Source organism: Tenrec ecaudatus, chromosome 13 (assembly GCF_050624435.1).
Source record: "Tenrec ecaudatus isolate mTenEca1 chromosome 13, mTenEca1.hap1, whole genome shotgun sequence".
Lineage (NCBI taxonomy): Eukaryota > Metazoa > Chordata > Mammalia > Afrosoricida > Tenrecidae > Tenrec > Tenrec ecaudatus.
This window is the reverse complement of record NC_134542.1, coordinates 109,858,410-109,874,918: the sequence shown is the minus strand read 5'-3', so window position 1 is coordinate 109,874,918 and position 16,509 is coordinate 109,858,410. Positions and strand designations below refer to the sequence as shown.

The window sequence follows — 16,509 nt, the reverse complement described above, 5'->3', positions numbered from 1 at the left end:
TATGACAAATACTGTAATAGTTCTTTATAATGTATTACGCTCATAAAAAAACACAGGAAATGTTTCTTTTTTGACTTTGAATTTCACTTCAGCATTACAGTTGAAATATCCATCACAAGAATATTTTATTGCAAAGTGTCACACAAATAGTTATTAAATTATATTACTAACTCAATTCAAAGATTATGTCATTAAAGAAAGTGTATGTGTATGTATTTAATTAATTCCAAAAAACAAGGACATAAATTTTCTTATCCCTTGGAATATAATCCTTCCAAAATATATTAAAAACATACCCATAAGAGTCATCAAATTAATTGGCATATTAATTCACCTTATTGCTCTACAGTAGCAATGACAAATATCAGTCAGGTAATCACAGGTAGGCATTCTAAAACGATGTGCTATTGAATTTACTAGGCCCAATGTGCTAATTAAACCAGGTGGCAGGAAGCTAAGTAATTTACAATCATACCCAGCAAGTTCATTAAATATCCAATTTTTACAACACTTTTATTATTCTAGGACATGCAGTGCCATTTACAGGATGTTCAAGTTCTGGTATGAAGTGCAATAAATCCAGTGAGAATTACAAAGCAGGATGGAAGCTATATATCAATAGTGCTCTATGGAAAATTCAAAATACCAGTGCTGCTCATTATTTCTCATCTCCTGAATCCAGATTGTCTGTTGGGATTTCATTGTTCAATTGAACCTGTCATGAGGTTTGTCATTTTGAAGTGCAAAATCCTAACAACTCAGGAGCTTTATCATCAAGAGATCTACCATATTCTCCACTCCGTTTCCATAGTGGCCAGTTCAATGTTCAGTTCTGTGTTACATAGAGCCACATGTAAGCATTGAACGCTTCTGTGAACTTTTGAAATGGCTACATGTATCTTTCATATACTCTGGTGAAGATAAATTGATTCATTTCTCCCTTACCCAAGGGGAATGCTTAGAGTACTTGAACATATTATTATCATAAAAAGGCAAATGATACATAAAATGTCAGGTTTGTAATATTCTTACTAATGGAATAAGTATATAATTTCAATAATTTTGTCTTATTGTATAATCATAATATTGCATTAAATGTCAATAATGTTGCATTTTTCTTTCTCTCCTATCTTTCTATATCGATCGATCGATTTACTGATATCTGAGGCACTGCTGACAAAGTAGAGCTACTGCCCTGTAGGTTTCTGGGACTAGAAATATTTTCCTTTTCTTTTTTTGGAACATATTTAATGCTTTTATTAAATCAATATATTTTACTCTTATTACAATTTTAAATATAAACTCAAGACTGAAAAATGTCTATTTTTTTCTCTGTTGTGTGGTATCATCGATTTCTGGCTTATAACTCATAGGTCTGTATGACAGAATGAGGCACCCCGTATGGTTTCACAGGCTATAATCTTTACTGGCCCAGCAAAGTTAAAATCAGTAATGAGATATGTGGCCCTTTCTTGAAGAAAGGTAAAAGAAAGACAAAGTTGTAAATTCTTCTCTGAACTCTTTAGCAATTGCCCACAGAAAGTGCTCCCAATTTAACAGGAAATACTGTTTAGATGGTGGAAAGCAGGAAAGCCATCAAGCGAGGAGCTGACACGACACAGTGGTTTCAACAATGAACTCCAATGACCAATGGCGAGACTGATGCAGGGCCTGGCAGTGCTTCCTGCTGTGGTGCAATGGGTCACTGGGAGTCACAACTGACTGGGTGCGCCTGACCACAATGAGTAGCAAACCTTCTAGTCTCTCCCCAACCCATGTAATTGTTGTGCTTTATTTCTGGAGAAAGCAAAACTAGGAGTTTGCATAGTAAATCACCTCATGAGATCCTTAAGCCCTTCAGTGAAGACATTGGAGACTAGAAATCTTTACTGAAGTAAAACTTCATATATATATTTATATACATCCAATTATTATTTAGTGAGTAATCCAAATTACCCAATAATAGTTATTACTATTAACCAATTATTATTATTGTTAACTCAGTTAATATATGAATCAATTTTATCTCAATGCCAATCTGTAGACATAAGTTTAGATACAGATTTTTTTTTTAACCACTCCACAAGACTGAAAGTTTGGAGGTGATTCTCTGCTCCACAGGGTTTCCAAGCTCATGGAAACACATTACTGTGTGAAAGGGAATTATGAACATCTGTTTTGTAAGAAAGAAAATAAAAAGCTTTCTCAAAATATATAAATTATAATTCTTTTCTATGAAAATGCTCATTAAAATTATTATTAATTGGGAATAATACATATATCATCTCATTCTATAATTTAATCACATCTAGCAGTATTATATAGCTGCTATCACAGTTTCCAAACATTATTTCCCTTCCTGGATTCCTGGAATTGTCTCCCTTTTACCGCTCCCACGCCCAAACCCTTATTTTATTTGCTGTTCCTAGAATTTCATCAAACCTGAATTAACTGTAAAATTTTAAAAAGCACCATATATAAAGGGGAAATAACAGAATTGAAGAAGTAAAGAAAAATAGGGAAGAAAACAAATCTTTTGAAGCAGGAGAACAGGAGTCGTTCTATAGCTTTCGTAGTATAAAAAACACAAAGATAAGAAAATGTAAAACTTCACTTTTAAAATACATTTGCAAAAAAAATACAATTGCAAAAATAGCAATGTGTTTTATTGTATATTTGTCGGTGGCTATATAAGAAAATCAACATCTTTTAGCAATTATGCTGTATCTACCTTAAAAGTCATTTGTTTGATATTTAAAGGGGATGAAAAGTAAAACAAATCATGAAATGAGTATTTACAATAGGTAAATATATTTTGCCCATAACACACAAATTGAAATAGGAAAACTGAGAAAGCTATCTTGAAACCATTAATCGTGCCTGGAGGCTCTATCTTGTCAGAAATACTAGCATCGCATAATATCTTGCAATGATATTGATGCTTCAGCCATTTCCCCCAATCTCTCACAGTGCTAGACAACCCACGTGACTACCGAGAAGTCTCTACTCTCCAGTGATCTATGTTGAAAGTGATAAATGAAGTGGTTAATTGTACTTTGAAATGCAGAGCGGTAGTAATATTAACACTTCAAACAGTCCTAAATTGCTCATATTTCATACTAATGAAGCTTTTAAGCTACCTGTAGTGATCCATTTAATGAAATTGTGTTAAGTACAGATGCTTATATCATCAGACTATCCTAGTAAAATGCTATGTTCACTTCATTTCAAGATCTGTGATATCTAAGTGGGAAGAGGCCCTTGTCAGTGTGCTAATATTTCTGCGTGCAGAGCACCCTCAGCTGTGCCCAGGAGATGAAATTCCTAGAAAGGTGAAGGAAGTTCACATTAACAAGAGCCAAGTGAGAAAATTTAAATATGCTAAGACGTTCCTCCTAAAAAATTCTATTGGAAGTGTATCTTCAAAAATGAATATGCTAATTTCAGAAGAAAAACACGTGCTCCTTTACATTTTTAAAAAGTGCCTATAGAATTTTCAATGTCTTATTTGGAAATATTTATTAACTCTCTTTTCTAATAGACTCGCTGATATAATCTTTTAAAATATAGGCTGCATTAAGATTAATCATAAATCTGTACACTGGCACAGATAGGAACTGGAAACACAGGGAATCCAGGATGGATGATCCCTTCAGGACCAGTGGTGAGAGTGGCAATACCTGGAGGGTGGAAGTAAGGTGGGGTAGAAAGGGAGAACTGATTACAAGGATCTACATATAACCTCCTCTCTGGGGGAAGGACAACAGAAAAGTGGGTGGAGGGAGACATCGGACAGTGTAAGATATGACAAAATAATAATTTATATATTATCAAGGGTTCATGAGGGACTGGGGAGCGGGGAGGGAGGGGAGAAAATGAGGAGCTGATGCCAGGGGCTGATGTGAAGAGCAAATGTTTTGAGAATGATACAACAATGTAACAAATGTACAAATGTGTTTTATACAATTGATGTATGTATGGTTTGTGATAAGAGTTGTATGCGTCCCCAATAAAATGATTTAAAAAAAGATTAAACATAAGTCTGTAAATCTTTTCAGTTTACAAGTAAAATTTGTAAAACCATTAACATTTTATAATATATTTTGAGCATTGTGGTAGTTATACAATTGTCAATTTAAGGATTAAGCGTGTAAAGGTGGAGTCTAGCCTGTCAATCAGGTCATAGCCAATGAGGCTTCTGTGTGGGCACAGCCTTCCCCTAAGGATTCTGGGAATTCTAGTATTTCCTCCTTGGAGGTGGAAGACACCCAGGAAAACAGCAGCTGGCAAGACACATGAACCCACCCTGATGCAGACCAGGGTGCTGGAGAAGCCATGCAGAGACCCCTGCCAGCACTGAGATGTTTCCAATTGCCACTGGATCCAAAGACTTTCTACCCACTGGCCTGTGGTCTTTTATAGTTGGCATCACTGCATGTGTTTGTGAGTCTGAAGAGGACTTTATAGATTAGTATCAGATGTATGGGCTAATACCAGACCTATGAACTTGATCTGCACTGGGCTGGGAGGTTTTCTCGATGTCCAATTGCTATTGTATATAAACCTCTCTCTTATACACATGTGTGCCCGTGGATTTGTTCTCTAGTCCACCCAGACTAACACACCATTGCATAGTCTATTACCCATGACGTGCACAGAAGCATGCATTTTGATATAGAAAATATTCCTTATGGAAATGCTAATGAGGGCAGCCTTGCTCATTTTAATACAAATGTTGCAAAGATGTACAGAACAAATATTGATTTTTGCCAAAGAGTTTGGGTGTTGATGTCTTCTCACTGATGGAAACTCAAAAGAAGCCCATCCATTTCAGCTGATTTTAAAACTATTTTATAATTATTACTTTTTCATGAAGAGAACTTATATATTCTTCTGCTCCTGGCAAGAAATCATATGAAACCAAAATTAAGCAAACTCTGTGTAAGTAAGATCAAACTCTAATCTTGTCTTGATTTTGTCTTCTGAAGCCTAGGTCAGGCCCTCAGTACTATCTCTAATAAATTTTAAAATATTTTAAACAGTTTTATTGGCAAATAATTCACAAACTATACAATTCAATCGGTAATCACATTAAGAAGAGTTGATGGTTGCGCCTGTTTAAAAATTAAAAAGCCAACCCCTTGGTTTCCTCTCTTTACCTCTTTCTTCTCTGCTTTGGTCTCCATCCTCAAACCTTTCCTTTGAAAATCCCTGCCCTTAGTACTCAAAGCATCTTTAAGAAAAATATTCCTAGGTGGAGAGCAAATGTTTTGAGAATGATGAGGGCAATGAATGTAAAACTGTACTTTATACAATTGATGTATGTATGGATTGTGAAGAGAGTTGTATGAGCCCCGAATGAAACGATTAAAAAATAAATAAAAGTGTTCCTACGTGAAAAAATAAAATGAAGCAAACAAACAAAACTCCATGAAGCTAAGACGTTTCATGGTAGAAAATGAAGTAGGAGAGACGACAGGAAAAATACAGCATTTATTTCAATGGGGAGCTTCTCCAGTGCCCTGGATCATAGAGCAGATGCTGCCAAAGAGACAAGGAGGTGGGGACTGCACTGGCTGGCACTGCTAATCTAATTCCCAGTTGGGCAATGTGACAAACCCACCGATGCAAACCATCTGTTGGCTCTCTTACTCCATGTCAGTGTGCATCATTTGGACAAGGAAAACCAAAAACTCACACTGCTTAGAGCCAAACAATGCACACCCTTTGAAAGTAAAGTTCTTATGTCAACACAGACCTTACACAATCTTTTAGTTCATTCAGTATCCGTAATTAATTGCAAATTATTTTTGTTATTCTTCTGGATTTTTTAATCATCAACAGTATAGGATTTGTTTGGAAAATTAAGATTTTGAGTTTGATAATAGTTTTTTTTTCCACTAATTTTACACTTTATGTTAAAGATAGGTTTTTTCCAGCCTTTTAATCCATTGTCCTTTGCTTTCTTTCTTTTAAAATCAGATGTCAAAATGGAAGCCTTCAATTGTCGAATTCAGAAAAGAATCTAAGAGAGCATTATCTATTCAATCGGTGCACAAATTCATGACCATGTGATTTACCTTGCTGTGTTTCTTTGTCGTACACTTTCATATGCACAACCCCAGAAGTCTTGTTTCGCAGGACAGTGGGATTTCTTCCATCTCTTTTGCCGCAGGTTCCCAGCTGAGCTAGGTTTTGGTCTGCCCACCACAGTTTCTGATCTAAGTATGGAAGATTATTGAAAATACAAACATAATCTTATTAAATAATAATAACCAGCTATTAAGCTACAACACACTATGATATAATTTGTTATATGCCCAAATTGTTCCTAAAAGAAACAGTAAATCACATCGACTTTAAAAAGGCAAATCATAGTGACATTTGGATATTCAAATTTCCTTCTCCATCCGTAATTAGAGATCCTTGACTTTTCTTTTTTCTTGAAACAGACATGGTATAAATAAAACTATCTCAAATTAACACGAGCTACATTTTATTTTAATATTTATATTTACATATTTATATTTTAATTTATCACATACACATGATAATAGTAATTTGTATTATATTTGTATGATATGTAAAATATCCAAAGAAATTTTTAAGCAATAATTACCAAAAAAGTTCATATTTTTAAGATCATTTTTGAGGGCTCTTATAGCTCTCATAACAATACATACATCAAATGTATCAAGCATATTTATGCATATGTTGCCATCATTATTTTCTAAATATCTCCTAATTTTTTTATTATTGGTACTGTTCATTACTGAGTTTCCTTCGCAGTTATAGAGAAAAACAATTTTTTTTGCTTAGCTGTGCTCCTTTGTCCAAAATTTATTAATTTATACAGTTAATTTGTATTAAGAACTCATTTGGCATTAGACAATGCAGTGTGCAACAAATAAAATATAGCTTTGATCCTCAGAAAGCAAGGAATTCAGTGAGAATTAGGTATATATTTTTATATTTTTTTAAATTACCATAGGAAAAAAATGAAAAGATTCTTATTCTCATTTCATAAAGGAAGAACATGATTCTGATCAAGATCAATACATAATTTATCTTCTTGTCTCCAAAACTCGTGATTGTTCTAAATACATTCATGTTTAAGATAATAAATAATTTATTAAATGAAATATGAAAATTTCTAACAAATTAGACTATTTCAACAAGAATTAATTGCGTATGACTATCCAACCTGGGTGCAGTATATCACTGATAAAACACATAATTCCTCACAACACATCAGTTCTTGAATGCTTCCCCCACACACACACTACATGACTCAGTTCTACTTTACAAATCGGCTAGACTGAAGTATACACAGTGGTACAGATAAGAGCTCTGGACACGTGGAATCCAGGACAGATAACCCCTCAGGAAGAGTAGTGGGAGTAGTGATATCGTGAGGGCAGGAGGATGGTGGGGAAGCAAAGGGGGAGAAAGTAGGAACCCATCACAAGTTTGGAAATATAGCACTCCCCAGAGGAGGACAAATAATAGAAATTTGGGTGAAGGGAGCCAACGGATGGTGTAAGATACAAAATAACAAGAATATATAATTGATCAAGGTTTCACGAGGCTGGGAGGTTGGAGAGGGAGGAAGAAAAGAAGGAGCTGATACCCAGGGCCAGTAGAAAGAGAATGTTCTGGAAATGTTGATGGTGACATATGTACCAGTGTGTTTAATACAATTGAATGATGGGTTGTTATAAGATATGTCTGAGCCCCCAATAAAATTATTAGTAAAATAATTAATTGCATAGATTAAGTGTAATTGATAGCAATATATTGTACGTCTTTTAAAAGTTGAATTGACAAAGGAAAAAAATTAATATCATTAATAACAGTTGAGACCATAAAACAATTTCTACCTAAAGTTAAAGTAATGTTACTTTTGTTTTCTTTACAGTGACGTTGGTGAAAGTATACGTAGAAATATCCATTTTGTTAAATGATGGCTTTCAACCTCTGCAGTGTAACAGGAGTGTTCCCACTTCTTCCAGGTGTTCACACCATTACTACGCATCCTTTGTCCTCTCCTTTCCTGCTGTCTAAGCTTTTTCTGTGGCAAGCATGCCTTTTTGGTTTACCTTGGTTGCTTGTTATAAAGAGTGGTTTTTTTGTTCACTTTATAGGCCTGCATATTGATTGGGGGAGAAAAGACAAGCCCCCAAAGGCTGGGGTTGGGGTGTTGAGTTCAGTTCTAGGCTTGCAGGATACCCAGGGGGCAGTCTCAAGAGTTTCACCAATCCCAGACAGACCAGTATTCCTGGTCTTTGTATCACTTTCTTCTTTCTTCCATATTTTTCTCCCACTCTATCCACACCAAAAAACCCCAAATACACTGCCATCAAGCCAATGCTGACTCACAGTTATCCTATTTATCAATGTTATCAATGCTGACTCATAGTTATCGTATTTATCAATGTTACCAATGCTGACTCATAGAAAACCCTGTGGGTTTTCAAAATTGGAACTGTTCACAGGAGTAGAAATTTCACTTTCTCTCCCACAGAGCTAATGGTGGTTGCGAACTACCAATCGTGTGGATCACAACCTAACAGTTAACCATTACACCATCAGAGTACCCTCTTCTGAGAGATCCTCTTGTGATCCCTGTCAGAGCTGTGGGCAGTCAGCTGGGGGCCAGTTGTCAGACCCTATGTGGATTTTCCGAAGTCAGTGTCATAAAGGCCAGGGTGTGTGAAGTCTGTCTTTTGAGCTGATTGCCTCCAGGTATTTCTCATTTTCAGGTAATTTAATTCTATTACTCAAACAATATAGTCTGTATCTTCAAGAGGTAATTAGGCTCATTAAAATACCATGATGTTTTGATTAAATCTGAGCTAACTTTCAGTATTGCAGCATCAAAAATATTGACATCCATAATAATCATTGGACAATATTCCTTGTTTACTGCATAGCACAATGTCGCAGGCATAATTCTAAACACGACTACTAGATTGCTTCATTTAATCTTCCCAACTCTACAAAGTAATACTACAAAGTATAGTGATCAGCTCATTTCCCAACTAAGAACTCCAAGGTGAAGAAGGAGCGAAAGAGTTTGCACTGGTTAAGAACTGAATGGAGCTCTCGGGCGTGAACCAGGGAGTATTTTCAGTCAGTGCAGTTAATCTCATCTCTCTGTGCAACTGAGTCACTTCTTTCAAGAAATATTAAGACAGAGCCTAGCTAATATAGGGGAAGTTGAGTAGGCCATCCGCTTTCATTTTTGTTCGCACTCAGAGATTCACTTAAACACATAACAAAAACTGAGAAACGCTATGATAAAAGTGACAAGAAATTTTGACTATTGCTTGATCAATTTAAAATGCAATTTTAATATGGCATGTTTTTTAAAGTCCTACATAATTTGATGTTATTCCACTAATAATACTCGTTTTCAGCCTTTGTTCCACCTAGTAGTTCTTACAACATCCATTCATTCATTAATTTATTCAATAGTCACAGAGCATCTGGTGGTGCAACCGTTATGTACTTGGCTGCTGACTGAAAGGTTTTTGTTCTAACTGGCGACTGCAGGGAAAAGACCTGCTAATGACTCCCCCATGGATCGCAGCCTATACTTTGAGCTCTCTCATGATCCATTCCTTTTCAATATTTTCAAATTGAGGTTTTTATCTGTTTTCGTTTGCTATTCTTGTTTAGTTTGTTTGTTTTTAAATGTTTCTGTGTATGACATCCATGATCTATAGAGACAGTAACTGGACCCGGAGTTCACGGGTCCGTGGCAGGGTATGGAGGTCAGGGGTGGGGGGTGATGGGGGGATGGGGAGTTAACAACAATGAGTATGAGAATGGAAAAATGTTTTAAAATTGATTGAGAGGATGACTGTTCAATGATTCTTGATGTGATTGAACTATTGAATTGTATGATATGTGAATTATATCCCAATAAAACTGTTGGGGCGGAGTCACAGCCTAAAAAGCCCTCAGGGCAATAGTACATCCTAACGTGCAGTTGCTGTGAGCAGAAGCCTCCAGAGGGCTGGTAACAACAACAATCTCATTCTAGATGGCGGCGGGATGACAGAGAGCAAGGCAAATAAGATCGTTGCCTACATCGACGTCGTGTTTTAGGGAATGAGTTGAATAAGAAAGAAGTGAACCATCGAAAATAAATCACCAAAGACTGCTTCTAGTGCTTTGAAGAAAATGGCACAACCCATTCTTTATTTAAGGTGGTTTCCACATCTTCATCTGCAAACATTTCCACTGCACTTTCCCTTTATTTTTCAACTATAACTCCCGCTGTCGTAGAAGTTTTAAGTACTTCAGACTAACATGCACAGTAATGCATCTTCCTTCTCAATGAATCGAAGGTCTTTTGGATAGCACATGGATTTATATTCAATTATTGTTCCTCTTCGCATTTTCTTGTGTCCTAATGTTGACTCCGTATCTAGAGATGTAAAGATGATGTTCTGTACATCTCTGTAGTCTTCGCACAGCATGCGGATAAATGCTGTCACTGCTGCCGCCGCATGCTCCCCTGGGGTCAGTTCCAAGTTACAGCGACTCAATGTGCAACAGACACACACGCCAGTCTGGCGCCAGCCTCGCAATCGTTCACAGGTCTGAGCCCGCTGTTGAAGCCACCAGGTCAACCCGTCTCACTGCGGGCCAGTCTCTTCCCCACTGTCCCTCCATGTTACTAAGCATGTGAAAGGATAGGGGACATGAATGTCTCTCATATATTTCTCATAACAATTGAATACTTTGAAGAACAGTAAATAAAAAATAGTCTCATATCTCATAATATTATTTGTAAAGATTTAAGTTAAAAATATTAATCTAAATTAGGAAGCTTTGTTTTGGACTGTGTAATTAACAGAATCAAATCAATTTGCTTCTTTTTTTTATCTATGAATTATACACTGCAAATATTTTGATAAACATAAATTTAACTTAAGTTTTATACCCACTTGAAGGCAGTTTCCACATATATCTCAGTTGATTGTAGCTATATTTTAAATTATAAATATGAAAATGGATAATATTTAACATTTTAAAGTAGTTTTGTTCTGTTTTATTATAAATATTAATGTCATTGATATTTATTTAACATTTAATCACTACATTAATAATTTACTTCTTAAAAATTCAGAGTAAGTATATTTATTTAATTCTTTTAGAATTGTTTAAAGTGTGATTTTGAAACAGACTTTTTCAACAGTAGCCATTTAAACTGAAATAAAATTATAATGCCTAGTTAAAGCTGAATTTTAGATAAGCAAATAATTTAAAAAAAATATTTATATTGTATAATAATTTGCTGTTTATCTAATATATACATCTGCTAGGTGTCTTGTATATTATCTGCCAAGTCTATTATATCTATTTTTCCTGTAATATAAATAAATAAATATTATATGAGCACTCAAAAACGCCATGAATATACAAGGGCAAAGAAATGAGGTGAGATGATACCCATAAAAAATAGTAGGTGAGAAGCAGATGGTGACAGGGGACTGATTTAGCAAAGCAAATTAACATGTGAAATTCTACTGGAAGGAAATCAGATACAAGCTAATCTGCACTGAACAGCCTTAGACAGGTTGAAGACTGGGGTTCAAGCTCACAGGCATTGAATCCATTCTGACTTACCAGGACCCTACAAGACAGGTTAGAACTGCTCCTTGGGGTCCAACTCTCTAGAGAAAACAGCCTCATCTTTCTCCAGCACAGGAACTGAGAGGATGATTTTGGTTAGGACTCTGAGGCACTTTTGAGGTGCCTAAGTCAAAGTTTAAAACCCAAACACCCATTGCCATAGAACTCCTGGAAAAAACTTTGGAAAACAAACACACAAACAAACAAACACCTATACAGGGTATTGAAGGCTGTAAATCATTTTGGGAACAGAGAGCCTCACCTCCTGCAGAGCAGCTTAGAGGTTTGAACTGCCAACCTTGCAGTTAGTGGTCCAAAGCTTACTTGATAGTGTCACCCCCAGCGCAGCTTGCATCATCTTTCTCCCACTGAGTGCCTAGAGGGTTGGAACGGCCACTTCTCCGTTAGCCGCCCAGCACTTTACCACCTCGGGGCCACTCAAACCCAAACCAAGATCACTGTCACCAAGTTAATTCTGATTTATAGTGATCCTATCGGGCAGAGCGGAACTGCCCCTGCGACTTGCTGAGGTTATACAACTCTACCGGAGCAGAAAGACTCATTTTTCTTCCTCAGAGAAGCTGATGGGTTCCAACCTCAGACTTAGCAGCTCACTGCCAGGGACTCTCCTGATTCTCACAATTACGATCAAAATCACCGGAACTCAAATCTACTAGGACCCAGTGGATTCAAATAGTGATCCTACAGAGAGTGTCTGACGCCATAAGTCTCATAATGGTGCAACCCCACCTTTCCCCCATAAAAGTGCTGATAGGTTTGAACTGCTAACCAAATTCAGCAGTCCCCATGTATCCAATCGTGTCACCAGGGCTCCTTGAAAATCACCAGGAAGGCATGTTCAAACACAAATCAGTGGCGCACACCCTCACAGTGTCTGATTTAGTATGTCTAGAGTGGGGTCCGATCATTTGCTTTCCTTCACGTTCTTAGGCGAAGCTGGCGCTGCAGGCCGCATGCAGCAAACAATTATGTGGTGAACATTCACATTCTCCTGGAATTGCAATGGCCTGTGGCATAAGCATTTGGATTTTGAGGTTCTCTCAGTTATTCTAATGTGAAACCAGGTTTGAGAAAGTTATACTTATGTGTTATCTCATTATAGATCCTTTTCTCCTCTCTTTGAGGATGGATTTATTCTAGATTCCAGCACATAATTTCTATTATATTCTGGAAGATATTGATTTATTTATCTAACATGATAGATCCCATGATAGGATTTTCTGTGAAGCAACCAAGCAGCTAATCAGGTCACAGTCTTGATAAAATTGAGGAAGGGCTTGTTTGGGTGTGGCCCACACTTAGTATAGACAGTCAGTACGTGGCACGTGGGTCACTTCTGCTGGATTTGCACCCTCCAACTGGCATGACCTCTTGCTCTATTATCTGCTATTCCCAGTCATCATCACTGGGTGCCAAACTTGGATTCATTTGGCCAATTTCAGATTTAATCAGCTCTTCATCCACCAGCATGTGGGCTTCCTCTTTAATTTTCCTGCTTATTTATCATCAGCCCCTATAACTCCAGAAGTCATTAGAAGCCTTCAGTTACTGACCCACAGACTTACAGACTTGAACTAGATTGCATTTTCCCATGTCTACAACTGTGCAAGCCATATCTTGATGTGAATCTGTTTCTATAAACACACAGCCATCCAGTAGATTCCGGTCACAGAAACCCTACTATCTGGAGGCTGTAGATCTTCACAAGAGCAGATAGACTCATCTTTCTTCTTTGGGGCAGTTAGTGTGTTTGAACTGCTGACCTTGTGTTGAGTTGCCAAATACCAAATCCACAGACCCCTCAGGTTTCCTTTGAAGTGAGAACATGGCTTCGCTTGATCTTTTTTTTATTTCTTTGAATAGCTTAAAAAATATCAAGAGAAACTAAAATAAAAATGGAGTTTAAAACTATCACAATGATGATATCGGTAAGACATTTTAAAAAAAGAAAGAGACAAAAAAAATAAACATCCAAATTATATGAGCTTAGAAAGATTATTAAGGAAAAAGTGAACAAATCATTTTTAAAAAAAATTAACATGCTTCTTCAGAACTGAAGAGCATGAATTTTCAGATTAAAATAACCTAAAAAAGTTCTAAGCTATGCGATTGAAAACAGGCACAAATTATCTTGAATTATCAGAATAGCAGAAGTAATGAAATGATTCTAAATATTTTTAGAAAGAAGCTGCTAATAACAAAATACTTCAATGTCTGAAGAACCACGGGCTTTTCAAAAAGCATCATTAAACTTGAGAAGACAATAAAGCATGCTTTGAAAGATTTGATATAACCTGATTTCCCACCCGAACTTCTGTGCCCAACAATGTGAGGAGAAATGGTCGGGGTGCCACATCTGACATTCTCAAGCTGCACAAGAGACAAGGTACAATCCAAGTCCACATCAACCCAAGGATAATTCCTCATGCTTGCAAGCATGTCTTTCCCTGGTCCTCAGGCCATCAGCCTGTCGGCCATGGTATAAGCATAGAATAATGACAAAGCTGACCGATTGACTCTATTAGTGTTTCCCACACCCTGGGCTCACGGAATCACTTGGTGGGACTTGTGAAGGGGTGGATGACGTCAGAGGAGGTGGTGGCAGCACAGATGGTAGTGGAGGAGGAGGAGGGAGAAGAAGGAGAAGTATGAGAAAGAGAGGAGGAGAGGGTGGGTGAGAAGAAAGAAGAAAACCAAGAAAAGGAAGATGAGGAGAGAAGAAGGGGGGCATCGAGAGAAGGAGGAGAGACCAGGAGCTGAAAGAGATTGGGTTGACAGCTGGGTGGAAGGCGAGGCTGTATCATTCTAACTAACAGCTACTCATAAAGCTGATCATTCCAAAATCTGTCTCAGACCTCAATTTCATCTTAACCTCAAAGGCTCTCCAAATTTAACATTATAAAAAGATCATGCATTTTTCTCCCAATTGTGCCTCTTTTCCAGTAGACTGCTCTCAATGAGTGACTTTCACTTTGTCATCAAAAGGAAAAAACAAATTTGTTTGTTGGTTTGTATATTTTTCTCCCTCCACTTCCATTGCCTCTCTTAGGCCCCTATCCAAACTGAGCAAGTCCACTATGGTGCAGTGAAATGTCTTATGGCTATTCCATCCATGTCTCAGAAGCTCCCCCAAACATGATTGGGTGGAATGCAAATAGTGTGACATTAATATGCAAATAGAGCATGTGAATGCTAATACTATGCAAATAGAGTGTGTGAATGCTAATAGAGGGGAGGGCCATTTGGGGCAGTCCTTCCCCTGACTATCAGAGAGCTATTTCAAAAGGAGGAAAATAGAGGGTTTCCAGGACCTTGAAGGGCCATGAAGGAAGAAGAGACACCAGTGGGACATGTTTGAGGTCTCTTTCTGCAGTTGGGGTGACCGAGTCAGAAGCACCAGAGACTGTGGCATAGAGAACATGGGGCAGAGCAAAGGAGCCAGGCCGAGACTAGAGGCTCAGGCAAGGAGACCACAAAAGACAATAGAAGTACAGCACCAAGACCATGACACTCTGAGGTTGGGCAGTGGGCTCGACTTCCTGGCCCATGGAGGCAGAGGCCAATAAACTGCACAACTGAAACTAGCTAGAGATTTAGCTGCTATCTGAGGAGAGGTATTGTTGTGGACAGATCACTATATCCCTCACATTTTCTGATCCACGCTGGGGTAACCGAGTAAGCTCCCTGATAAACTCCCTTCGTCATGGGTGTGTTCTGAGTTCTCTGCGGACATCATATTGGATTCTCACACCAGGAGAAGAGTGGAGTGCCGAGGGAAGAACACTTGGTTTTAGAATGGGGCAAAGGGTGATGGCAGGTTGCAGGATGTGTGCCTCTGCCTCTGTCTTGATTTGGTGTGGAAACGGGTTTTCTTTCTGCCTATTGAAGTCAGTAAAAGTCAGATGTAGTCTTTGCACCGTTTTCTCATCCACTTCCTGATGACCTCAGAAATGCTTTACTTCGTTTCCATCCTCACTGCAACTGCTCAGTGAAGGGCCTCATCATATATATATATATTTTTTTTCATTTTACTCACTATAATTGCTAAGAAAACAGTAGCGCAATCTTTCTAAAATGCAAAGCTGAGTACCACAGGCTGTGGCTTACCACTCTCCAGTGGCGTGCCCTTGCCAAATCTATGAGTAGGACACCGGCACCATCCGTGATGCCCGCTTAATTTTCCATGACCAAACCTGGGGCTGGTCCCAATGTCCCATGCTTCAGGGACACTGAATTGTCTTTAACTTCCAAATCTCCAGGGACCCATTAGCCACATTTTGACGAAACTTGGGAGAAAATAACTAAAAAGGCAGCTTATTTGTGAAGAAAAAAATAATTAAACTATTACGAAGCAGAGGAATATCACCATAACAGGTGAAGTCCATTAGTTATGATCATATAGGCACCACTACATCTTTACATTATAGCTACTGCCGATCAGGAACGCCCTTCCCCCTGGACGATGCGGGGAGGATTATGTCGGCCTATAGCAGGCGGTTAACTTGCTCACTGCTAGGCTATGTCAGAGCAGCACCCTCCACTTTAACTGAAGACATAAGCAAAAATCTGTTTCCTTATGCCAGTGGGGGAATTAGATGTCTCTTTGCCCTGACTTCTTCTACGATCTTTATTTCTTTAAACAGAAAAATTGGGGAAGGACAGTGAAGAATAATCCTGCAAACAAACCAAGGATTTTACTCGGAAGCCTTTGTCACCTTGAAGTGACAGATAGGGCCCTAAACTCTTTCACTTCGTCGTTATATTGAATGGTTTGCTTCATTGAAGCTGAGGGAGCAGTCTGGGGTTATGAGGAGAAAATTTTCAGAATGGCAGGTAATTTAA

General features: G+C 37.8%; 1 protein-coding gene across 1 annotated transcript in view; it reads right to left on the bottom strand.

The window, feature by feature from the left end:
- Positions 1 to 16,509, bottom strand: part of LRP1B (LDL receptor related protein 1B) — a 1,653,255-nt gene that overhangs the window by 581,043 nt on the left and 1,055,703 nt on the right. Inside the window, exon 33 of the mRNA XM_075529151.1 lies at positions 6,081 to 6,221. Coding sequence (XP_075385266.1) covers positions 6,081 to 6,221 — 141 coding nt within the window. The remainder of the gene's footprint in view (positions 1 to 6,080; positions 6,222 to 16,509) is intronic.